Here is a 27,405-nt window from a genome sequence, read left to right on the forward strand (position 1 = left end):
GGATATAGGATTCAGGTCAGGGCTCTGTGCAAGCCAGTCCATTACAGGGATGTTACTGTTGTGTAACCACTCCGCCACAGGCTGTGCGTTATGAACAGGTGCTCAATTGTGTTGAAAGATGCAGTTGCTCTTCAACAGTGGGAAGCAAGAAGATGCTTAAAACATCAATGTAGGCCTGTGATGTGATAGTCCAATGCAAAACAAGGGGTGCAAGCCCCCTCCATGAAAAACACTACCACGTCTGAGCCTCGTGACTCAGTAGTGTGTTTACATTTTGTGGGGTGCAGTACAGCTGTAGTGGTTATAAAGCTGAGTACCGACAAACTTATTTGTGCACTGTTATACAATTATTAAATTTAATGGTTTTCAGCGGTGTTTCGTGCTGTTTGTGGTGAAATAAGGATTTAATAAACTTTTGGAAACATTCACTCGATCTGTTTTTTAGTGTTTCTGTGTGTTGAAGTCGTTTGGTAAATTTTGTGCATTTGTTTTCAGTTGACGTGTCTTATTGTTTCTAGTGAAATATGTCAGTAAAATTTTCATTCAATGTTTTAACTTTGTTGAGTGTTCCAGTGGCCATTTGAATTTTTGTTTTTAGCTAATAATTTTGTGAAGTTTTGTTGGTATTGGTATTGGTATTAGCTGTGTTGTAGTACTGTTAATACAAGTAGTTGCTTTCTTAGTAGACAGAGAATTTCAAGACCGCTATTGCTAGTTCTATAAATAGTTCTACTGGTGTAACTGAGCTTTGGTAGTGTAGAAATATAGTAACTGTAAAATTTTATCACGAGTGAGAAGTGTGGGCTCTGTCGTAGGTTTGTGAGTAGTGGGTTACAGTGTGGGATTTATTAAAAGTATTTTCTTTGGGGGGAATGCAGTGGGGAAGCCAGTGGGCATTCTAGTGAGATCTTCTCCTGGGAATGAATAATCTGTAGTGGAAATAAGTTGATAGATGAGCAGGAGCATAAGATCTGTGCCCTTCAGGTGCAGTTACAATGTGCAAAGGAGGAACTAGACAGGTTGAGGAGGGTGGTGGGGAATGGGAACTGGCAGTTGGCAAGAGGGCAGCTAGGAAGAGGAGGTATTCAGACAGTTATACTTTGCGTATATGCAATAGATTTGACCAACTGTCAGAATTGACTAAAGAGGAGCCTCGTGTAGCTGTAGACGTAGGGAACATGCAGCAGTCCTCAGCAGTTAGGAGGCCTATGTCAGCTGCATAGTCTAACAGAAAGGAGGTGGTTCTGCTGCTAGCAGTTTACATGGTAGAGGTGTGGGCCAGCAGTTGCAGGGAATGTTGGGGAGTGAATACCAGGTCACCAGCGTTGTGAAGTCTAGTGCAGGATTGGCTCAAGTGACTGACAGCATAGGGGAGCTATGTAGGAATTTTACAAAGGAGGATCAGGTAGTTATAGTGGGTGGAGCAGAGGACAGTCTTGATAGGGTTGAGGAATATGATGTAGGTGGTGACCTGATAAAGATAGCTACTCAAACTGCTGGCACTAATGTGCATTTCGTGCAACCGTTTCAGCATCATGAACGACCTCATCTTAATGCAGCTGTTAGGAGGGTTAACGTGGGGCTGGGGGAGGTGCTGATGGCAGAGGGCATAGGTCACATCTCGGTGGTGCCAGTTGGGTCCATTGCTAGATTGGTATTCACTAGGCATGGCCTGCACCTCAATAGGTATGGGAAGTGGAGGCTGGCATAGTTTATAGGTGACAGTGTAGTGACTGGTGGTGGTGGGATCACTCGGGGGAAAAATTCCTGTAGTAGTTGGTGTTAGAGCTGCACCTTTTTTAGGTTGAAGTCAGCTGATAGGTATACTTGCTTAAAGGAAGTTCCTGTAACTAAGGGCTCACTTTCAGAGGCTGTAATGTTTCCAAGTAGAGAAGGAATTAGCATATTGATGTTGACTCTGAAATTATTGGTATATCAGAGCGCCACTTAAATAATTTGATAATTCAGAAGTTTCCTTTACCAGAATACAGATTAGCTGGCTGTTTTTCAAGGAGTTCCTTCCGGGGTGGGGGAGTGGCTATGTACATAAAAAAAGAAAGAAAAAAAAAGAAAAAAACACAGTATTCCATTTGAGTCCAGACATTTCACGGCACTGCACTGAACAGATATTTGAATGTTGTGCAAAGGCAGTTGAATTTAGTGAAACTAAACTTCTAATTGTTGTTGTTTATAGGTCCCCTAACTCTGACTTCCGAGCATTTCTGTTCAAGCTAGAGAGGGTTCTTGATTCACTTTGTAGGAAGTACCAGAAATTATTTATATGTGGTGACTTCGATATAAATTTTGTATATGATAGTGTAAGAAAAAGGATGTTGGTACATCTCATAAATTAATATGATCTGATGCAGATTGTGTTTTTTTCCAACTAGGGTGCAGGGAAACAGTAACACAGCCATAGACAATATTTTTATTCCATCTTCATTATTAGATGGGCATTCTGTTAGTAAAAGGGTGAATGGCCTTTCAGATCATGATGCACAAATTTTAGCACTAAAAGGCTTTAATACTCAAACAAATGTCACGTTTAATTACAAACCACATACTAAAGTTAATCCAACAGCAATAGGGGTTTGTAAACCTTTACATTTCTCATGCTCTTAGAGAGTTGCTTTCCATTAGAATGTTCTAAACAGGGTACTAGCAGTAATAGGCAGCCTAGATGGCTGACTAGTGGGATAAGGATATCATGTAGAACAAAGTGGGAATTACATCAAAATGTTAAAAGTAGTCACAATCAGGCTACAGTAGCCCATTACAAACAGTATTGTAAGGTGCTTAAAAATGTTATTAGGAAGGCAAAGAGTATATGGTATGCAAATTGAATAGCTAATTCACAGGATAAAATTGAAACCATATGGCCAGTTGTGAAGGAAGTGTCTGTTCCGCAGCACTAGGTCGACGATATAAAGTCAGTCCGCAGTAAAAATATTTCTGTTACTAGTAAATCAGATATATGTACAGTATTTAACAACCATTTTCTGAGCACTGATGAATTAAATAAAAATTTAGTTTCTACAGGAAATCGTAAAACTTTCTCGGCAAATGCCTTTCCGAAATTGATGTCTGAAATACTCCTCAGTGACACAGACAAGAGAGATTGAGTCAATAATTAAATCACTGAAGACTAAGGGCTGTCATGGTTATGATGGAGTGTCTAGCAGAATGTGCTGCACATGTTAGTCCTGTATTTAGCCATGTTTGTAATTTTTCTTTTAGCGATGGTCAGTTTCCTGAGCGATTAAAGTACTCGGTAATAAAGCCGCTTTATAAAAATGAAGAAAGGGATAATGAAGATAATTTTAGACCTATTTCTATGCTATCAGTGATTGCTAAAGTTATTGAAAAGGCTGTGTATGATAGGATAATTATAATTTTAGATCACAAGATTTGCTATCAAATGTACAGTTCGGCTTTAGAAGTCGTTTGACAACTGAAAATGCTATATTCTCTTTTCTCTGTGAGGTAATGGATTGGTTAAACAAAAGGTTTCGGACACTATGCATATTTTTTGATTTAACTAAGATGTTTGATTGTGTTGATCACAAAATATTGCTCCAGAAGGTGGACCGTTGAGGAATATAGGGAGTAGCTCACAATTGGTTCACCTCTTACTTTAGCAACAGACAGCAAAAGGTCATTATTCATAATGTTGAGAATGGCTGTGATGTGGGATCTGAGTGGGGTACGGTCAAGTGGGGGGTGCCCAAGGGATCTGTGTTGGGGCCACTCCTGTTCCTTATTTATATAAGTGATATGCGCTCTAGAAGTACGGGTAACTCTAAAATATTTCTGTTTGCTGATTACTAGCTTGGTAGTAAAGGATATTCCATACAACATTGGCTCGGTTTCAAATAGTGCAGTACATGACCTCAGTTCATGGCTTGTAGAAAATAAACTAATGCTAAATCACAGTAAGACTCAGTTTTTCCAGTTTCTAACACACAATTCAACAAAACCAGACGTTTTAATTTCACAGAATGGCCATATATTACTGAAACTGAACAGTTCAAATATCTAGGTTGTTCAGATAGATAGTAAGCTGTCGTGGAAAGCTCACAATCAGGATATTGTTCAAAGACTTAATGATGCCATTTTTACTATTCGAACAGTATCTGGAGTGAGTGATCATTTGACATGAAAATTAGTCTACCTTGCTTATTTTCATTTGTGTATGCCGTATGGTATTATATTTTGGGTCACTCTTCCTATTCTAAAAGGATATTTGTAGCTCAGAAACGGGTGGTTCGGGCAATAAGTGGTGTAAGTTCACGAACCTCTTCTCAACCCCTGTTCACGAGTCTGGGTATTTTGACATTGGCCTCTCAAAACAAAAAATTTCTTCTTAACAGTATTAGCTTATTCCCAAGAATAAGCAGCTTTCACTCAGTTAATACTCGACATAAATCAAACCTGCATTTGGATCTGACTTCCTTAAGTCTTGTGCAGAAAGTTGTGCAGTATACTGCTGCATCCATTTTCAATAAGCTACTACTAGAGTTCAATAATATTAGCAGTAATCCACGCACTTTCAAATCAAAACTGAATAGTTTCCTCATGGGTCACTCCTTCTATTCTGTCGAGGAGTTCCTTGAAAAATTAAGCTCATTCTTGTTGTAGTGTTGCATTTACTTAAACTTATGGACTGACCTTTTTCGGGTTCATAAACATTTTATTTTATCTGCTGTTACTGTTATGTTGTATTTTCATGTACTGACACGTTCCATGACCTTGGAGATTTGTTCCTCAATTTGGTCCTATGGAACTTGATGTGTAAATAAAATAAAACCATAGCACCATCGCCTCCAAATTTTACTGTTGGCACTGCACACTCTGGCAGATGACGTCCACTGGGCATTCGCCACACCCATACCCTGCCATCAGATTGCCACATTGTGTACCGTGATTCTTCACTCCACATAACGTTTTTCCACTATTCAGTCATCTAATGTTTATTGCTCCTCACATGAAGCGAGGTGTCGTTTGGCATTTACTGGTTTGATGTGTGGCTTATGAGCAGCCGCTCAACCATGAAATCAAAGTTTTCTCACCTCCTCCGTAACTGTCGTAGTACTTGCAGTGGATCCTGATGCAGTTTGGAATTCCTGTGTGATGATATGGAAAGCTGTCTGCCAATTACACATTACGACCGTCTTCAACTGTTGGTGGTCTCTGTCAGTCAAGAGACGAGGTCGACCTGTACGCTTTTGTGTTGCACATGTCCCTTCACATTCAAATTTCCACTTCACTATCACATTGGAAACAGTGGACCTAGGGATGTTTAAGAGTGTGGAAATCTCGTGTACAGACGTAAGACACAAGTGACATCCAATCACCTGATCGCATTCGAAGTCCGTGAGTTCCACGGAGCACCCCGCACCCCATTCTGCTCTCTCATGATGTCGAATGACTATTGAGGTCACTGATATGGAGTACCTGGCAGTAGGTGGCAGCACAATCCACCTAATACAGAAAGCATATGTTTTTGGGGGTGTCCGGATACTTCTGATCACAAAGTGTATTTAATTGATGTGACTGTTGAGCAGCACACTATTAATACTGTATTCAAATACTGTGGGTTTGTTTTTCCTACTCATCTGCATTAACACATGGTTTTTTTCTACATTTAGAGCTAGTTGCCCTTCACAACACCAACTAGAAATTTTACCTGTCGTCTTATTTCTCCTACAGTCACTCGACGATGACAGCCTTGCATACATCACAGCATCAGCATCAAATAGCCACAGACTGCTGCTTACCCTGTCTGCCAGATCATTTATGTATATAGAAAATAACAGTGGTCCTATCACACTTCCCTGCCAGGCATAAATGGGTGGTTTGAAGGGGAGGCGGAGGGGGAAGGGAAGTAGAAAATAAGTAGAGGAGGGGAGAAATAGAAGGCTGTGTTGTGCTGGAGTGGTAGCAGAGAAGGCAATAGACAGGCGTAGGAGTGGCCGTGGGGGGAGGGGGGGGGGGGTGGTATGAGAACATAGGAAATATTGCAATGAGGGTTCTCGGCTGCATAACTGATAACTGAGGAAAGCTGTTGTTGGTAGGAAGGATAAAGATGACTTAGACTGTGAAGCAGTCACTGAAGTTCAGCACATTGTGTTGGGTAGCATATTCAGCAGCTGGTCGTCCAGCTGTCTCTTGGCCACAGTGTCAGTGGGCATTTGTGAGGACAGACAGCTTGTTGGTGGTCATGCCCATGTAGAAGGAAACACAGTGGTTGCAGCCTAGTTTGTAAAGTACATGACTGCTTTTACAGGTAGACCTGTCTTTGATGGGATAGGAAATGCCTGTGATCGGACTGGAGTAAGTGGTGGTGTATGGAACAGGTCTTTCATTTAGGTTTTTCAAAGGTATATGAGTCATGGGGCAAGGGGTTGGGAGCAGGGGAGGAGTAGGGATGGACAAGGATCTTGTGTAGGATCTTGTATAGGATCGACGGGTGGCAGACTACCACTACAGCAGGGGTAGAAAGGATAGTGGGTAAGATGTTCCTCATTTAGGGCATAAAGAGAGATAATCAAAACTCTGGCAGAGAATGTGAATCGTCTGCTCCTATCCCTAGTGGTACTGAGTCATGAGGGGAATGATGCTTTGTAGCTGGATGGTGGGAATCTGGGTGTTGGTAAGGAGTGGAGAGACGAGGCATGGAAGATCTATTTTTGTGTAAGACTGAGAGGATGATATTCAGAGTGGGACTGCTTGTCACTACAGATAAGACAGCCTTGAGTGACTAGGCTCTTTGGAAGGGGATTCTTGGTATGGAATAGGTGGCAGCTGTTGAAGTGAAGGTATTGTTGGTGGTCGGTAGGTTTTATATAGATGACGGTACTGGTGTAGCTATCTTTAAAGTGGAGGTCCACATCGAGGAAGGTGGCTTGTCAGGTTGAGGAGGACCAGGGGAAGAGAATAAGAGAGAAGGTTTTGAGGTTCTGGAGGAATGTGGATAGTGTGTCTTCACCATCAATCCAGATCACAAAGATATCATCAATGAATCTGAACCAGGTGAGGGGTTTGGGATTCTGGGTGGAAAGAATGCCTGTACCTGGCCCATGAATGGGTTGGCATAGGCTGAGCCATGTGGATGCCCATTACTGTACCATGGATTTGTTTGTCACGTAAAGTAGTTGTGGGTGAAGATATAGTCAGTGATGGTGGAGCCTTTGTCAGCATGTTGTATCACATGGTTGGGAGCAGTTTTAGGGGGTGGTTTGTAGTTCTTTCTGGGGGTGCAAGATTAGATTCCGTGTTGAGGGATTTGGGGAATGATGGTGTGGTGTGATTTGACTTTGAGATAGTCTGGAATATTAAAAGGGGGTCAGTTGGGGGCTGTGGGAATGCATCACAGTTGGACAGAGGAGTGAACTTAGTCAAACAGGTTTCAGCATTGGCTTTATCTTGAGTCTGGTAGTGTTGGTAGTGAAAAAGTTTCCACTGTAGGGACCGGGAGACGGAGAGAAGGTCTTTAACAAGTCCAGCATGATTAAATTTTGTAGTGGAGCAAAAGGCTTTTGGAAAGGACTGATACTTCTCTGGGACTAAGGATTTTGGAGGAAAGGTTCATGGCTGTTTTTTAGGTCTGTGTGGGTTTGAAATACTGTATTGTGGTGGGAGTGAGTTTCTGAGGTTGTGGTACATGTAGTAGGTGCGTAAGGCATGGTTTGCTGACTAAAAGGATGTGGAGGAGCTTGGGAGGCTGTTGTTGTAGAGAGATGGTGGATGACCATGGTGGGAGTAGAAGGTAAACAGATTGGAGAGTATTTGAGGTGGCATTATGCATGCTGCTCTAGTTCCTGAAGGGCAAGAGTGTCAATGTGAGAGATGGGATGCAGGAATTTGGGATTGCAGAGCAGTAGTATTTTATGGATGGAGATGAGGTATTGTAAGGAGGTTTGGGCCAGAGTTACATGGTTTTTCAGGACTAGGTTGGGGAGGGCTATGGCTTGGCAAAATTTGAACAGCTATATGTCATTGTGGAAGAAGAGGTTGCAGCTGGAAATGGGTAATTTGATGGTAAGGCCTTTTCGGGACGGTGGGGGAATCCATGAGATAAGTAACAATGCAGGAACAGTATGTGGGACTGGTTTCTGGCTAGGGCTAAGGAAACTTTTCTGTATTGGCCCAGATGGAAGGAGCAAGGATCCATGGTGGAAGATAAAAAGGTGTAAAAATATGTGCAAAAAACTCTTAAAATATGTACAGTATCTAACAATATGTGCGGAAAAATCCTAAAAAGGAAGGAACATACGAAGTATTGGGGGAAAAAAAGATGAAACGTGAGGGAGTAGGGCTGATAGTGAAAGGTGAAAATGAACTAAATTCAGCATGAAAACACAATGCGATCAAAGAGACAGACAAGAATGCGGGGTGCAGGTTGGTGCAGGTTCATGGGTGGATGTGTATAAAGAGGGGGGACAGCAGATATGAGTGGATTAGGCAAGGTTAGTATGTGCGTGCTGGAATAAGAGAAGAGAAAGGGGGGGGGGGGGTTTGAAGGCTTAGGTTGAACAAGTTCATGTGGCAACATATGGAAAATAATGTGAAAATACAGGACTGAGGTAGGAGTAGTGATAACTTTGAAGGTCTAGGGTTAATTATATCAGCAGGAATAATGTGGGAAATGAGTTGCTATACCACAATCAGCATGGTCATGTAGTTATGTGTTGTGCACTGATGAGACATTTGATACAGTGTGGCTCATTAGTCAAATCCTGTGGGGGGGTTCGGAAGGTGATAGGTAAAACACAGGAAATAAGAGAAAGAAAAGTGTGGACACTTGAGTAAAGAAAAGAGAATAGTAACAAAGGAAAACAACATTGGGTTGTGGGATGGAAGAGAAGTTGCTAGTCAAAATCAAACAGTGGAAAATCCAGGATGGAATAACAACAGTATTATGAAAAGGATATATTGCTACTTAACAAATAGGGATGTTGAGTAGCAGACAAGGACAAGGAGAAGACCCCCCACCCACATTTTGCTTCTCCCATCAGGTGCAGTTGCTCACAGTCCAGCCTTGGTGAACAGAGACAGTGGTCATTTGAGTGCAAGTTATGCTTGCGTGAATATGTGTGTGTTTTCTACTTCAGAAGAAAGCATTTTGGCTGAATGTGAAAATGTGTAATAGTTTTTTTCATTGTGCTTGTCTGCAACTCAACATCTCCTTTATACGGTGAATAGCAATCTATCATTTTCATAATATTGTCTTTATTCCATGCTGAATTTCGCATAGTTTAAACAATTTTGCATATGTGAGATTTCAAACTTTCCCGGGGTACATACTGTTCCACAAAATTTCGGGAGAACTGCCGGATGTTTGTAACTTACTGCCACAATATTTCGGCGCAGAGTCTTCTGGCCATCTTCAGGTGATACTGACGAAAACTCCCTGAGCTCGGTATTTAAGGCCCCGCCAGTACATGTGTGGTGGATTCACTTGGCATTGTGTGTGCGCTACTTGAGTGCATTAGATTCTGCTGCTCCGTGCACCCTCCATGGTGAAAACTTGTCGCATTGATATTAATTCAATTGTCTTCCTGCGGTTTCATCACAGGCATACTTGCCTTCTTCAGCCTTGTAAGTCTGCCATCACTGAACACTATATTTCCACTGGTCATGTCATGAATTACAGTGAGACAAAAATTGTGTCCCATACGTCTAACTTTTGGAGTTCAATTATTAATGAATCCGTGGAAATATAGCTGTACGACAATGAGTCTCTTATTAATCGTGACGGCGGTTTCCAATTGAATTTGGCATGGAATACAATCGTCGAAAAATTTCGTGTCCTCCATAGCTGACGTAGTTCTGTGATGGAACCGTGGGAAGACAATCGAATTGGTATCAATGCGGCGAGTTTTCACCACAGAGGGTGCGCGGCGCAGCAGAATCGAACACGCTCAAGTAGCGCAAGCGCAATGCCAAATGACTCCACCACGCATGTGCCGGTGTGTCCTTAAATACCAGAGCTCAGTGAGTTTTCGCCATTATCACCTGAAAATGGCCAGAAGACTCTGCATTAAAATATTGTGGCACGAAGTTATAACATCCGGCAGTTCTCCTGAAATTTTGTGGAACAATTTTGTGTATAACTCGTAAATTACCCCACACACTGTGTGCACATGAACACATACATTGCAAACAGATATAGTTTATTTGCCGGGGTGAGGCACGAATTCCAATGCCAGTTATACATCTGAATATGCAGTGTGGTGGTTGTATTTATCTCAGACTAAAACCTTGCTTCAAATTGAAATAGTGCAATTTTTAACCAAAACTTTTGGATGAAACCTTGTGCTGTTAAAGTTTTCATTAATTTCTTGTTAATGGAAATGGTTTTGTTCACCTTTACCAAATTTATCATTTCAGATGCAGGTCGTGGAGTTCCAGAGGTTATTATTCTTGACCCTGCAGGTGCTAAAACCTCTGTGCCTGTAAAGGTTAGACAGATTTCACCAGATCTTTGGAGGTGTGAATATGTTTCATCTGCAGTTGGTCTGCATTCTGTGAATGTGTTCTTTGCTGGGAAGCCGATTCCAAACAGTCCATTTGGTGTAAGAGTTTCACCAGGTATGGGTGATGGTTTAGAATTGTTTTAAGATAAACAATTTATTAATAAACTTAAAGTGAGCTTCTGTGATTCTTGTTTACATATTCATTTTATTTTATTTTTTTACCAGTTTCTGATGCGAAGAAAGTAAGGGCATCTGGACGTGGACTGCAGCCTTCAGGTGTAAGAGTGGGGGATGATGCAACATTCAGGATCTATACAGAAGGTGCTGGGGAAGGAACACCTGCAGTTCGAATAATAGGACCAGGTACTTCCATATGTTTTCTTTGAGTTACCTGAACAAATTTTTTCATCATGACCACTGATTAATTTATGTTTAACAATTTCCCTGTAGAATAAAAAAATATTTTTTCAACATTGTAAATCATTTATAGTGTCCTCATAAACTTTGAGCTATTTGAAATTAATTTTCATCTCTGAGCAATAACAAACAACATCCAGATGATATTCCTGAAGCAATCATCAGTCAAGAATTATTGTTCCTTTTATATTGCCATGTTGATGCAGATTAAAATTGTCAGTCTTATTACAGATAAACAGACTTTATTTATATTAAAGAAAAGGTATTTATAGTGGAGAGAGGGGGAAAAAAGAACAACAGATTCCTTTTGGTTTAATGCTGTTTTGCTCTCTTAAAATGCTGAAGAATACTAAAAGTCAACCTTCTTGGTTGACCTATAAACTTAATTTCACATAATCATTCATCTTGTGTTTCATCACTTCTATTATTTGTGTGTTCATCTGATATCCGTGATCGAAGTAGAGTTAGTGTTCTGTGGTCTTACAAACTCTGTTATGGTAGAACTAAGCAAGAAAAATCATCATGTTGGCATTTTCCGTGGCCTTACCAAGTCCTTTGATGGTAGAGATAATAAAATTCTACTAGGAAAACTAGAACTGTATGGTGTTACAGGAATTCTATTGCATGGACGTCGCCTTATACAAACGACAAAAAGCAGAGGGACACATTAACAATGATGTCACAGGAGTAGGAGTAAATTGGGAGTCAGGAAACATTAAATGTGGTGTCCTGTAAGGCTCGATATGTGGCATGCTCCTGTTGTTGACCTACATAATTGATTTACCCAGTTCATTGCAGGACTCTTCAAAAACCGGTGTTTGCTAATGACTGGCTGATACTGATAAAGGGCCCAAACTCACCCACACCATACACAACCAGGAGAATAGTAGAACAGGTTTACAACTAGTTCACTGCAAACATTTTAACACGTAATCTTACAGAGACACATGTCATGCAATTTCAAATAAATAAAAATTACTTGTGGTGATCAGATGTAGAAATTAGGTGAGGCTCTGTGTGTGAAGTTTCTAGGCATCCAGGTGGATAATACTTGGAGGAGGCACCGGCACCTCGATAAGTTAATCAAAAAGATTGTTCTGGCTGCTTTGCACTTAGAAATATCTTTATTTTGACATACAGACAAGATTGCTAGCATAATTTCACTCATTACTGTTGTGACAAAACCCCTTGGAGCAATGCAGCTAAGGTAAAAAAGTATTGATTCTACAGAAGTTTGCACTGGACGTACATTAGAGAGGATGGTGCTTCAAAGTTTTCCACCAAATCACTTAAGGTAAATGTCAGACTGGTTCCTGTGAAAGGACATGGCTGTATTCCCTTTCCCATTCTCATCCAATATGAATTTGTTCTGTGTAATGTTGTCATGATTGATGAGACATTAAATCCAGATCTTTTTCCATCAACCCTTCCTTCCACCTGTTAATGTATAGCTTGACTAATTCCACAGCCTTTGAGGCTCTTTCATTAGGGAGTTAGTGAATCACATTGAATGAATGAATGAATAAATGAACGAATGTAATAAGAGTAAAAATCAGCAGTCAGAATGAAGACACCATGTGTGTGATGTATGCAAATTTTCTCCTTCTTTGTCTTATTATTGCATTTTTCTTTTCTTTCATTGTGGCAGCAGTGTGGATGTGAAAGTGGTGAAATTAGTGCCTGTTCATAATTATATAATTAAAACCAATAATAAACATTAATAGTAAGTGAATAGCTTCTTTGAACCTTCTCTATACATCTTCTATTATTCCAACATAGTAAGATTCCCTAACAGACAATATTTCAGAATTGCTTGATAAAGGGTTTCTAAGCTACCTCATTTTTGGGTGAATTATGGTCCCTTAGGATTCTTGCAGTGTATCTGTATAGCATCTGCTTCCTTTAACTAAATTTATGTGGTTATTCCACTGTAAATCACAGGTCCAACATTTTACAGCAGTCAAAATAAATGTTGCATTGTGTTTCATTGTTGAGTGCTGGACATAATAGGAAACAAAACTGATTTACTAGATAAACACAAATAAAAAGAAACCTTGCAAAAAATTCCACTACAAGCACTAAAATTCATTCTCACTGTTGCCTTGAATAACACATTGTTTAAGAAAAAGTTGGCAATCCTTGTAGTTGGAGACACTTTTGGATATGGTTAGGCATACTACTTACCAGTTTGTCCAGATAAGCCTGTGAGATATTGGCCCATTCTTCCATAGTGGCCTCTGGTGGGACAGAATGATTGCTAACTGATCATTTTAGCATGGCATGTGCATGGCATGGCGGTGTAGTTGAGATCTGGAAAATATTGAAGTAATTCCATCCAACAAATTCTATGCTCGATTGGGAAGATGTTCACAAGATTGTGATAATAGGGGCATACATTGTCATCCATCAGCATGAATCCTGCTCCAATATGTTCACCAAATGAAGCCACAGTGCATGTGAGGATGCCATCCTGATAATTCACACCAGTCATCCTGCCACGTATTTACACAAGGGGTGTTCTGCTGCCATATGAGATTTCACCCCAAAACATGGCTGAACTGCCCTGATAAGGATGATGGTGTATGGTACTATTAGAGTGTAAATGTTGTACTCATTGCATCCACACATATCAGTATTGTCAGTGTAGATACTGATAAGATGCTTATCAGACAGAACATTGTTCTACTGGTGCCTATTTCACAAATTGGTTTTATGCGCATGCAGCATGAGCCCGTCTACAAACTCGGTTTAGAGGAGCCTTGAGAGGAACATTTATTTTGGGCACTATATTTATTTATGTTAAGTCAGCCTCTCCTGTTTGTACTAACTGCAGGTAATCTTTCTGCATTTTGTAAGGATGTAAATTCCCTGTGAACAGTCAGAGTGCTAAATGTTGTCTTTCCTATCTATACAGGATGAATCACCTAAAACTTGCATCACAAATGTTACAGAAGTGGAAAGTGCTGTTGATGTGCAGTTTTAACAGAATGGATTGGTAGTCAGGGGGCTTGTGTTGTTAACCAATAAACAGATTTTAAGAATACTTAAAAAGTGTATTTTTTGTGGAAGCATACACTTTTTAAATAGAACAATGCCTGTTGACATTAAGAAACTAAAATTAGGATAAACTAGAATATCAGTAGTGTTTGTTGCAGGATTCTAGTGCAAGTAGTTTTAGAGATATTATATTTTTAAAAGTTTCTGCACCAACACTTGTTTGTGTCATTCAACATATGTAGTTGCTAGGTTTGATGTTATCACATTTGCTCACTATGTGATCATGGGTTCATTGAGTGCACTGCGACTTGCTGGTCATTTAGTGTGTGAAAGTCCAAGCAGTTTATCGTGAGTGGATGATGGGAGTTACCAGTGCAGAAAAAGCAGAGTAGCTCATGGTATATGGAGAGCGTAGAAAAAATGCAGCTCATTCTTGTATGGTGTGTACAGCAAGGTATCCCAATAGATTTCAACAATCTTGGCTATTATTTATCAACCTCTTCAACCAGTTATGTGAAAGTGATAGTGTAACACCTAGACAACATTACAGAAGGAAACAAGTGATGACAGAAGAGGGGAAAATTAATGTTCCCTCTGCTGTTGCAGTTGATCTGCCCATTAGCTCCAATGCAATCACACAAGGAAGTGGCAAGAGCTGTCCAAGTGTACTATGTATTCTCTAATGACATAGATTACATCCCTATCACATCTCTCTCCAGTAAGAGCTGCATGGAAATGATTGAGAATCATCTTACCTTCTGTACTTGGGCATTAAGCCAGGATACTCCAGATGTATCGTGTATCTTGTTTAGTGATTAAGCCACATTTACCAATCATGGCCAGGTAAACTGCCGAAATGTGCACCATTCATCCGTTGACAATCCCTGTTGGCTTTGTCAGGTGGAACATCTACGTCCGTGGAGTGTAAACATGTGGTGTGGGATAGTGAACCATCAACTCCTGGGCCTGTTTTTCATGGATGAAACACTGAATGCAGTCTATCAGACCATCTTCCATGGATACTAGAAGAAATTCCTCTGCAGACTGGGAGGAACCTGTGGCATCAACATGACGGCTGTCCAGCCTATAGTGCATGAAGTACTACAGCATGTCTTCACAGATTGTTTCCAGATCTTTGGATTGGACACAAATGACCTCTACTTTGGCTGGCCTGTTCCCCAAATTTGACACCTGTTTACTTTTTTTCTGTGGGGAAAGCTCAAAGACACTCCCAATGATACGCATTGACATGTTACTGCATTCTGCTTGGACATCTTAGCTGAAATCCTAGCACGTGTGCAACAGTCATTCCATACAGTATCTAACTGGTACATCGTCAGGTGAAGCAGCCATTTCCATACTTAGTATCTCCAATGAAGAAAGGAGAAGTAAACCAAATAAAATAGATCCTCATTTAACTAAATTTTAAGACACTGAAAAATAGCCAGATTGGTGTAATGAAGTTTAAATTAATGAAGTTTTATGTATAAATATCACCATTGGGTGCACTTTTTCTCTTGTTGTGAGTGTGCTCTATTTTCATGTCCTCTAACAAAAGAATAAAAATAAGAATACTGTGTATTTATAACAGTATTTCTGGCCTTTGTTATATGAAAGTATGTGTACGTATTGTCAGATGCCTGTCATCATGTTTCTTTCATACAATACAGATATGTACATATTTGGAACAATATTGTACCCATTGAATTAGTGCATCGTATAGTGCAACAAATGATAATCTTAAGAAACACTTTAATATATTGTTCTGTAACACACCAAGTTTTAATCGGAACACTTGTTTTAGTTTATAACAATTCTTACCCCTGACACATGTTATTTCAGTACATTAATATGAAAAAATCATTGTCATCAGACTGTTGGATATAATATTATGGCACACACTGAAGATATCACATCCAGAGCACCTGAAATGGCAACAATCTCTGGAGAACAGCAATTTTATTTTGGGGTGGTGGTGTCATATCTTAGTGTTCCTCCACAGACAACAAAGCATTAGCATTTCCTTCTGCATCAGCAGAACTGATGACTGGTTCTTCAGCAGCACAGATGATGATGTCTGCCTGTGTCCATTCTTCCATATTGGTGGCACTAGAGGGCACCAACTAGGTGTAAGCCTGTAAAAGAGCAGCATCAGAATCCAAAGTTGTATCTGTCTTATAAGTTCAGATGTAGGATCATAGGTTTCCTCTTCATTTTCAGTGGTGTTATCAGTTGCTGTCCAGATGTTCTTAAAAGTTAGATATAGTGTCTGTTGTAACTTCATCCCAAGCAGCAGACATGTTGCAGGTAGCGTGCAGTATGTTCCAATGTAGTCTTGCAGTTCGACTGAACTGATGCCAGTCTTCATAAGTTGGCATCTGTAATTACAATTCATTGAGGTGATTATTCCTTGATCCAGTGGCTGCAGACAGCTCATGTTGTCAACTAGTTAGAAGACATCTTTTATGTTCAGAAGTTCTAGGTCGTTGAACTGATGTGTCAAGCAGTGGTCCAAACTTAGCCAAATATTTATCTCCCTCAGAGCCATTTGCTGTTGAACCTCAAAGAGCCAACTACAGAAGAGAGGTTTGGTCATCCAAGCTTTGTTATTCTTGTAGTGGCATGGCAGACTAAATAGGGTGATATTTTTAAAACAATGTGGATTGTTTTATTTTCCAGTTGGTAATGGTTTGAGATTTTTAGAACCATCTGAATTAAAACACAACAGCACCAACAGTCTCTCCTTGCTGCGTTTTCCTGACATTTTTTGCCCTTAAGATAGTGTTGTTGCAGGCATCAAGTTACAGAAAATGCAAACTTCATCCATAGTAAACATATCTCTTTGGTTTTTTTAATTTATTTATTTATCCATCCTTAAACAATATAAATTGCTTGGATATCATCAGTGAATGTTCAAATTATGGAATGAAGTCTAAATATTTTCTTAACACATGGCATTTACATTGTTTAATAAGCATAGATATTTTGATGTAGAACTAACATACATAAATACAAAGACCTGCATATATATTGCATACATGAGAAAGGATAGTTTATATTGTTTAAATAAATATACTAGGTGTGTTGATGTGGAACTGTTGTTGTTGTTGTTGTTGTTGTTGTTGTTGTGGTCTTCAGTCCTGAGACTGGTTTGATGCAGCTCTCCATGCTACTCTATCCTGTGCAAGCTTCCTCATCTCCCAGTATCTACTGCAACCTACATCCTTCTGAATCTGCTTAGTGTATTCATCTCTTGGTCTCCCTCTACGATTTTTACCCTCCACACTGCCCTCCAAAGCTAAATTTGTGATCCCTTGATGCCTCAAAACATGTCCTACCAACCGATCCCTTCTTCTAGTCAAATTGTGCCACAAACTTCTCTTCTCCCCAATCCTATTCAATACCTCCTCATTAGTTACGTGATCTACCCACCTTATCTTCAGCATTCTTCTGTAGCACCACATTTCGAAAGCTTCTATTCTCTTCTTGTCCAAACTAGTTATCGTCCATGTTTCACTTCCATACATGGCTACACTCCATACAAATACTTTCAGAAACGACTTCCTGACACTTAAATCTATACTCGATGTTAACAAAGTCCTCTTCTTGAGAAACGCTTTCCTTGCCATTGCCAGTCTACATTTTATATCCTCTCTACTTCGACCATCATCGGTTATTTTACTCCCTAAATAGCAAAACTCCTTTACTACTTTAAGTGTCTCATTTCCTAATCTAATTTCCTCAGCATCACCCGACTTAATTTGACTACATTCCATTATCCTCGTTTTGCTTTTGTTGATGTTCATCTTATATCCTCCTTTCAAGACACTGTCCATTCCGTTCAACTGCTCTTCCAAATCCTTTGCTGTCTCTGACAGAATTACAATGTCATCGGCGAACCTCAAAGTTTTTACTTCTTCTCCATGAATTTTAATACCTATTCTGAATTTTTCTTTTGTTTCCTTTACTGCTTGCTCAATATACAGATTGAATAACATCGGGGAGAGGCTACAACCCTGTCTTACTCCTTTCCCAACCACTGCTTCCCTTTCATGCCCCTCGACTCATATAACTGCCATCTGGTTTCTGTACAAACTGTAAATAGCCTTTCGCTCCCTGTATTTTACCCCTGCCACCTTCAGAATTTGAAAGAGAGTATTCCAGTTAACATTGTCAAAAGTTTTCTCTAAGTCTACAAATGCTAGAAATGTAGTGTGACAAGCCTCTACATCCTTACATTTGTCCTCTAGCCATCCCTGCTTAGCCATTTTGCACTTCCTGTCGATATCATTTTTGAGACATTTGTATTCCTTTTTGCCTGCTTCATTTACTGCATTTTTATATTTTCTCCTTTCATCAATTAAATTCAATATTTCTTCTGTTACCCAAGGATTTCTATTAGCCCTCGTCTTTTTACCTACTTGATCCTCTGCTGCCTTCACTACTTCATCCCTCAGAGCTACCCATTCTTCTTCTACTGTATTTCTTTCCCCCATTCCTGTCAATTGTTCCCTTATGCTCTCCCTGAAACTCTCTACAACCTCTGGTTCTTTCAGTTTATCCAGGTCCCATCTCCTTAAATTCCCACCTTTTTGCAGTTTCTTCAGTTTCAATCTGTAGTTCATAACCAATAGATTGTGGTCAGAATCCACATCTGCCCCAGGAAATGTCTTACAATTTAAAACCTGGTTCCTAAATCTCTGTCTTACCATTATATAATCTATCTGATACCTTTTAGTATCTCCAGGATTCTTCCAGGTATACAACCTTCTTTTATGATTCTTGAACCAAGTGTTGGCTAGGATTAAGTTATGCTCTGCGCAAAATTCTACAAGGCGGCTTCCTCTTTCATTCCTTCCCCCCAATCCATATTCACCTACTATGTTTCCTTCTCTCCCTTTTCCTACTGACGAATTCCAGTCACCCATGACTATTAAATTTTCGTCTCCCTTCACTACCTGAATAATTTCTTTTATCTCGTCATACATTTCATCTATTTCTTCGTCATCTGCAGAGGTAGTTGGCATATAAACTTGTACTACTGTAGTAGGCATGGGCTTTGTGTCTATCTTGGCCACAATAATGCATTCGCTATGCTGTTTGTAGTAGCTAACCCGCACTCCTATTTTTTTATTCATTATTAAACCTACTCCTGCATTACCCCTATTTGATTTTGTATTTATAACCCTGTAATCACCTGACCAAAAGTCTTGGTCCTCCTGCCACCGAACTTCACTAATTCCCACTATATCTAACTTTAACCTATCCATTTCCCTTTTTAAATTTTCTAACCTACCTGCCCAATTAAGGGATCTGACATTCTACGCTGCGATCCGTAGAACGCCAGTTTTCTTTCTCCTGATAATGACGTCCTCCTGAGTAGTCCCCGCCCGGAGATCCGAATGGGGGACTATTTTACCTCCGGAATATTTTACCCAAGAGGACGCCATCATCATTTAATCATACAGTAGAGCTGCATGTCCTCGGGAAAAATTACGGCTGTAGTTTCCCCTTGCTTTCAGCCGTTCGCAGTACCAGCACAGCAAGGCCGTTTTGGTTAATGTTACAAGGCCAGATCAGTCAATCATCCAGACTGTTGCCCCTGCAACTACTGAAAAGGCTGCTGCCCCTCTTCAGGAACCACATGTTTGTCTGGCCTCTCAACAGATACCCCTCCGTTGTGGTTGCACCTACGGTACGGCCATCTGTATCGCTGAGGCACGCAAGCCTCCCCACCAACGGCAAGGTCCATGGTTCATGGGGGGGGGGGGGGGGGGATGTGGAACTAGCAGACATAAATACATAGTTATAAATACATAATACATGAATGGAAAAAAATGCCAGGTGTTCCCAACAATTCTTTGGTTTTCATTGAAGATATTCATCCAAAGTGTAGAAACAATGCTCTTGCAAAAACAGTTTTACAGTTTTTTTACCCCTTTTAGACCCACTGGCTACAATTATGTACATTAATTTTTAATGTGCCCTACTTGCAACATAAATATTTTTCCTCACAGTAAACCTCATGTATACATTTGTGTTTTTGTTCAAACTACTCATCGTGCACAAGTGCTGCCACCTGCTCTCCATCATTATAAAAATATCAAGTGAATGTAAGTAGTAGTGCGCAGCAACTTGTGACAATCGCCATAAATGGTAGTGTTTAGTTAGTCTTATTCCGCTGAATAATTCAATGTTATTACTGTTGTTTTTGCATGGTAACTATTGAAAATTCAATTAATTTATTAAAATGGGGAATATTTCAAAATTAATTATTTTAGTCCATAATAAGAAGCCACGTGTACAAAGTATATCTTGAAAAAATGTACATAGATTTTTACCGTTCTTGATTTTAACATCATGGAAACATCATCAAAGAGCATAGGTACATAAAGAGGTTTTTTCCTTTCTTCAGAAAAAATTCCGGTCTGAAAGTGTTAAAAGAATACATACTGCTAATTTCTTTTATATTCTGTGGCAGCTTATTATAGATTATCACGCCTCAATAAGAAAGACTGTTCTATCTCATTTTTCATTGATTTATTCATCCAGAAATCTTGTTGTGTTATTAAACATAGATGTAGGATAAGTTACATTTAATATGCTTTGATACATAAATATACTTATTTTGTAGGTATTCAGTTACATGCATAAGTATAGACATTCTTAAAATATACATTTATATAAATTATATGCTGTACATAGTGAATCATAACTTTTTTTGTATGTTACGTACAGTCATCAGATAATGATTAGGGAGTAAAACTATTTACATTGTGTTATCATAAGTGCAGATGAGCCATAACAAGGAACAGTTATATCTCTGAATAGTCACATAAGTCAGTTGAAAGTAATATTTTAACACATGCAGTAAAATACATTACAAAAATTGTTTTAGATTACTATTCATAAATTCTTCCACTGAATAGACGCGGTGCTTCTGTAGGCTTGACTTTATTTTGGATCTGAATCCTTTCTGGCAAGACCTGACATTTTCAGGTAGCTTCTTGTACAGTACTACTCCCCTGTGCCTTACACTACTTGCCCTTTATGTAGCCATTGATCAGCTATGAATATGTCATTGGAATGACAAGTATTATGATAGTGAACATCTCTATTTTTTGTAAATATATGGAGATTTTTCATGAATAAAACACACTGTTTCATGAATATAGATACAAGGTACTGGCAAAATACTGAGCTTCTTAAAGAGATCTTTAGTGGTGAGAGACAGGGGTACTTGTTTCATTGTCTTAATTATTCGCTTCTGCATAATAAATACATTCTTATGGGAGAAGCCCCAAAAGGGAATGCAGTTTGTAATTATTGAGTGTACTAATGCAAAGTAGGCACATTTTAGTGTTTCGATATCACAGATTTGACTTAAAATACTAAAAGCATAGCACAAACTGTTCATAATACTTAATAATTTATCTTAATGTATGTCCCACAGTAGTGTGTCATCTATTCACACTCAAAGAAATTTTGTGGCTCTTTCTCACTGTATGGGCACATTCTCAATGGAGGAAATGACTCAACCTTGTGTTATGATCATGAATAGTGTTATTCAAGCTATAATGGTAAAGATTTTTTTCTGATATACATTACAGTCTGAAAAATAAACTCTCAAGGAACAGTCAGGTGGTGTAGGTTTTTAAATAATACTTTGCAATGAGCCCATCTATTGTGTTTTGTCATTATTCTTACAGCTCTATTTTGTAATCTGAAAACTGTTTGTAGATTCTGGGTACTATTTCCCCAAAAGATTATTCCGTAGCTAAGGATGGCATGCACAAAACCAAAGTAACCTGACCTTACACAGATGTCACTGCATACTGGTGCAAGAACTCTAAGCACATAGCATACTGTGGAGACCCTCTTTGAGATAATCATGACATGTTCATTTCAATTTAGTTGGCTGTCAATGTGCAGTCCTAGGAATTTAGTGTTAGTTACATCTGTTATTGAAGTGTTGTGTTGTTTTAAATTTATGGACATGTGCTTATTGTTTATTCTAAATTACACGCTGTTTGTTTACTTAATGTTGAGAGTTATTCTGTTCTCTGTAGACAATTTTTAAACATCTGCTTAGTGATTCATTGGCTTTTTCCAATAGCAGGTGAGATGTCTTGCTGGTAATCAGTATATTACTGTCATCAGAAAAAAGTACTTTTTCTCCATGCTCCACACATTGTGGGAAAGCATTAACATAAATTAAAAACAATATTGAGCCCAGAACACTTCCTTGTGGGACTCTTATATTAACATACTGTGGGCCAGATAAGTGATTCACCACGTATTTGGATGTGCTATGTGACATTACTACACTCTACACTCTGCACTCTGCTATTTAGGTACGATTGGGACTATTTTTTTTACCATTCCCCTGATTTGCAGAGACTCCAACTTTCGTAGAAGAATGTTGTGATCAACAGTACCGAAGGCCTATGATAGGTCTAGGAAAATTCGTTACATAACTGTCCTTGTCTAGTGATTCCAGAACAATTTTTGTAAACTGAGCAATTGCAGTTTTAGTGCTTCTGCCCGGTCTGAAGACTTGCTGTTCCTTGCTGAGAAGATTATATTTATTTAAGTAACTCTTAAGTCTAATTTTCATTAAAGTCTCCACTATTTTGGAAAATACTGGAAGTAAAGCAATTGGCCTGTAATTTTCTGTTTTCAGCATCACCATTTTTGTGAAGAGGTATGATTTTTAGCTAGTTTCAGGGAGTCTGGGAAGCAGCCAGTCTTAAGACTGGTTAATGATGTCCATTAAAGGGGCTTTAATACTGTCTATACACTCTTTTAACACACAAACTGGGGACTTGGTCCAGTCCTGTTGAGGATTTGTTTTCTAATTGTTTTATGGTACTGCTTACTTCTCTCTCAGTAGTGGGGAGCAAAACCATTGAAGTTTTTATGTAATTTTGCACTGGAATATCAGATCTTTTTGGAAATTTGCTCTGCAGGTCTTTTGCAATACTGGTGAAGTATGAGTTCATGAAGTGGATCACTGATTGTATTGCCTGATTTCCAGTCTCATGTTTAACTTAAGTCCAATCAGCTTTACCTTTATTTTCATTTTTTATCAGTTTGTCATTAGCTGACTTCTTAGCTGCTTCAGTGGCTATATGATCAATAGTAGAGGCTGAGTGACATAAATGAGAGAGCTTGTTTTGAAATTCCCATGCTCACTCAATGAAATATTCCTTGTTTACTGTATGTACCTCCCCACATATACTGATAGCACTGATTTTATGCCTTTTCTAAAATCATCATAGCCAGCCTTCAGAACACACAAACCTAGGAATTTTCTTTTACTTGGCCCTTTCACAAGCCTTTTCTTGACGACTGGGGCCAGACAACAAAATTTGCTGTGGGTGCATGTGTTGAAACCACTGAAACAGCACGTCGTCCACTTCATGTTCGGCTGTCCTCATGTGTATGCTGTTGCTGCTAAATGAACAACTTGCCAGACTTACCTCTGTTTTCGATCTTCAGACTGATCAGTGGTAGATCAGACATTGGTGTTCTGCAGACTGTTATTTAGACTTCTCTCCACTGTTTTGGCGGCATATGCAAATGATTGGGGGGGGGGGGGGGGGGGTTCACTGTTGACAAACATACAGAGCTCTCTGGATGGTTGTGTGTTGCACACTCTGTGCTGTCTGCTGACCAACCCCTCTCTTACCCCACCCAATCACACCTCCCACTCCCACCTCTTCCCGCTCTTGCGTCTTATGCTGTGGAAGCCCCACGTGGGCAGCAAGCAAGCTATCAGACCATTGTTGCAAAATGATTGTAGTACCTTATTGAGAAAAGTTATGGAAAATGCATAATGGGAAAACTGTAGAGCACAGCACTATGTAATACAAATTTACTCAGTTTATATGAAAAACTAGATGTGGAATATGTAATGTCGGGATCAAATTTTAGTTTGTAGTACTAACCGTCCAAAATTCAGCTCAAGCGATCAATTTTTCGATGTAATTTGACAGTGACTGAACAGCTAGTACAGGTTAAGAGTTTTCAGAGGGTCTGCTGCTGTTGAATGTGTAAATTTTATCAATGCCAAATGTGATTGGTTATTTAGAATGTAGTGTATGCATTTATGCCATAAACAAAAATGTTCATCTGTTCTTTTAGAATGGAAAAGGTTCTACATTAAAACAGAAAAAAGCAACTCTTTATCATACTTCCATGTTACATAAATAATATATTTTTACTTATGTCAAAAAATTGAAAATGTAATGTTCCTAAATATCTTCCAGGTGGGGTTAATGAGCAAGTTAATTTGAGGAAAGTTGATGGAACAGTGTATGAAGCAGTTTACCATCCTCGGAAGGAGGGACGTTATGTAGTGATGGTGACATTTGCTGGCCAAGAGATACCGCGGTCACCTTTTGAGGTGAATGTTGGTCCGTATAAAGAGACACAGATACGAGCATATGGACCTGGTCTTGCTGGTGGTGTTGTTGGGTATCCAGCTCTCTTTACAGTTGAAACAAATGGTGAAACTGGAGCATTAGGTAGGAACATTAAGAAATATCTTCTTTCCTGTTTCTCAATTATGTTTCCACAAGAAGAAAAATTTTGTGTTATTAATTGAAATAATTTCTTTTTTAATAGCCTATAAAAACTCAACTTTAAGAAAAGTTTCTCTTGGACCGTTTATTACGTACAGTAAGGACTAAGTTCGTTGTAATAGATAATAAGAAAGTAATGTTCAACAATTAACTTTTACAGGCTTCAGTATTGAGGGCCCATCGCAGGCCAAAATTGAATGTAATGACAATGGTGATGGTTCTGCAGATGTGAAATATTATCCTACAGCACCTGGTGAATATGCCGTACATATTTTGTGTGACAATGAAGATATTCCAAAGAGTCCCTACATATCGCAGATATTGCCAAATACCGATTATTTCCCGGAAAAAGTGAGTCTTTTTGCTTAATAATGGACACTTCATAATTTGTCACATGAGAAAAGTTTGTAGTTTTTATAATATTTTAAACAGCAATTTTTATGTAAATGTCCTGAATAATGTTGAATATGCTTTCTGTAACACTGTATATCAGGGCTGAATGATAGAACTACGTTTATTTTTAAAATACAGGTTGAATGTTATGGGCCAGGGCTTGAAAAATCTGTATCAAAAGGAAAACCAGTGGATTTCACAGTGGATACGAGACGAGCAGGATCTGCACCATTAGATATACAGGTAAACAGGGGCATGACAATAAAAGGAAAAACTGAATTATTCATAGTCAGTAATTCCTCTAATTTATGTAACTAAAACCACCAGCAAAATTATTTTAGTTTCTAATTTTATTTTCTGTTTTTGTCAATCGCTAGATTGCAAGTGGAAAATTAATATCCCTATGTATTATGCTAAGTAAAGAAATGAAATAACATTAAGCTAATTTATAAAACTCGTGTTTCATCATGAGAGTTCAGAAGAGAGGGGAAAAAAACTAATAGGAGCAATTGTGTAGTTCCCTATCTTTCAAGAACTTTCAGTTGAATGGAATCTAAGATTGGGAATAGGGGGTAACTACTCACTTGTGCACACAACTAAACTATCTCAGCACAGTACAAGATAGGGCTGCAGTGCTGGGACAAGTATCAAAAAAGAAACACTTTCCTGATGTTATGAAACTTCTTAGGCCTTATCAGGTGATAGTTGAATGTTACAACCATAAATGTAATGCTGTGTGACTTACACAGATACAAAACTATGCTACATCTTAATGGAAAAACATTTTTGCTATATATCTTGCTGACAGATTCAGCAAAGAAGTGGTATGGCTATGGTATCTTGAGATACTGCATTCATACAGTTAGTTAATGGATGAAAAATACATAGTTTTGAAGGTGCCACTGAATATGCAGGTTTCATAACAGCTTGATTTGCAATATAAGCAGAAGCTCTGATCGAGGGGAAAGTGTTCAGGCAGCACAAACTTGTTTAGGAAGAATGCACTGCAGTCCACAAAAAGGCATTAGAAACACACTATCGCACTTTACAAGAGACACGTAGAAATGAGCTGACTTTGAGGGATGCTGTTCTCTTGGTAGGAGATTTTTGACAAATTTTTCTTGTTATTCTATGGCCTATAGAACTGGATTAACTTAATGCCTGTATTAAAGTCATCAACATTATGATAACATGTAAAAAATGAATCTCGAGATAAATCTGAGGGTACACAAACGAAGTGAAACAAGAGCACAACAATTTGCACTGCAATTATTATTATTTAGAAACAAAGTTTTCTGTCAATCCAGCTACTAGCCTACATCTATATCTACATTTTCAGCTAGTAAGAATCATCTTTGCCTCTACGTACACAGTTCATCCTAACAATGGTCATAACTCATCACACTTTTTGATAGCTAACCTGGAAGTGGCCATGCCACTACTTTCAGGATGTATTTGCAAATGTATTTAATCAATTCAACAGAGTTGCAGTATGCAATATTGATGTGTACATGAAACATTTTTGAAAGAGGGTGGCCAGCCGGTGTGGCCGAGCAGTTCTAGGCGTTTCAGTCTGGATCTGCGCGACCGCTACGGTTGCAGGTTCGAATCCTGCCTCGGGCATGGATGTGTGTGATGTCCTTAGAACTACTTAAACCTAACTAACCTAAGTTCTAGGGGACTGATGACCTCAGATGTTAAGTCCCATAGTGCTCAGAGCCATAAAGAGGGCAATAAGACACAACCTGTCTGTCATCAATTATAATGTCCGTTCCAGTTTCTAAATTAAACTGCAGTACTTGCTGTGGAGCCCCCTTTCTTTGGTTTCCATTTTCTGTATAACGAATAACAATTGTTGCCCGATTCTGTATCATCAATGAAGAGAAAAGGATAGTTCTTCATACATTTGGCATCTTTTGTGGATAATGTCCTCCAGTTTAAAGATGTACATGTGGGATGAATCACATTCTTTGACATTACTTTGGATCACACTGTACGCTTCTGAAGATTTGGCTGCTCTGTGGAAATTTTGTTGCCTCTTTTGATTGGTTTTTGATTTTTATGCTGGTATCCACAGCTGCCCAGAATTTCGTGAGAGTAGACTTTTTTATTTAAATAAACTCTATTTCATTTCACTAGCAATAAGATAATGAAATGAAATAGTGTGTAAGTAAAAAACAGCTCCATGAAGTAATGGCAACACTTCTTTTTGCAAAGCCTTAGAGATCAACACATGTGACTGTCCACTGTCATTATGAACAAGAATCGTACCTTTCCGTATAGCAAGGCTATGTTGACATGCAAAGTATCGGCGCACTACAGAGTTCTTTACGCTATTCAAAGAGTGAGACCAAGATGTGCGAATGTATGTTAGCAAAATGTTCAAATCTGGATCAGCTTCTGTGGCCTGTGCAATTTTCTTACAGTTCAGCAGAAAACACTGAAGCAATTAAGAATCCTGAGCATCGATGTGCCAAGAAGATGCAGCAGAAGTGTCAGTCTGTATCAGGGCCAATTGGAAGACATGAAAGCAC

At 39.0% G+C, this 27,405-nt stretch overlaps 1 protein-coding gene across 2 annotated transcripts in view; it reads left to right on the forward strand.

Moving 5' to 3' along the window:
* The window catches only part of LOC126183651 (filamin-A), a 537,330-nt gene that overhangs the window by 264,664 nt on the left and 245,261 nt on the right, over window positions 1-27,405 (forward strand). For both annotated transcript variants that reach the window (XM_049925796.1, XM_049925797.1), the window contains exons 8-12: window positions 10,393-10,593; window positions 10,704-10,841; window positions 24,164-24,421; window positions 24,639-24,829; window positions 25,010-25,114. In XM_049925796.1, coding sequence (XP_049781753.1) covers window positions 10,393-10,593; window positions 10,704-10,841; window positions 24,164-24,421; window positions 24,639-24,829; window positions 25,010-25,114 — 893 coding nt within the window. The remainder of the gene's footprint in view (window positions 1-10,392; window positions 10,594-10,703; window positions 10,842-24,163; window positions 24,422-24,638; window positions 24,830-25,009; window positions 25,115-27,405) is intronic.

Source organism: Schistocerca cancellata, chromosome 4 (assembly GCF_023864275.1).
Source record: "Schistocerca cancellata isolate TAMUIC-IGC-003103 chromosome 4, iqSchCanc2.1, whole genome shotgun sequence".
NCBI classification, from domain to species: domain Eukaryota; kingdom Metazoa; phylum Arthropoda; class Insecta; order Orthoptera; family Acrididae; genus Schistocerca; species Schistocerca cancellata.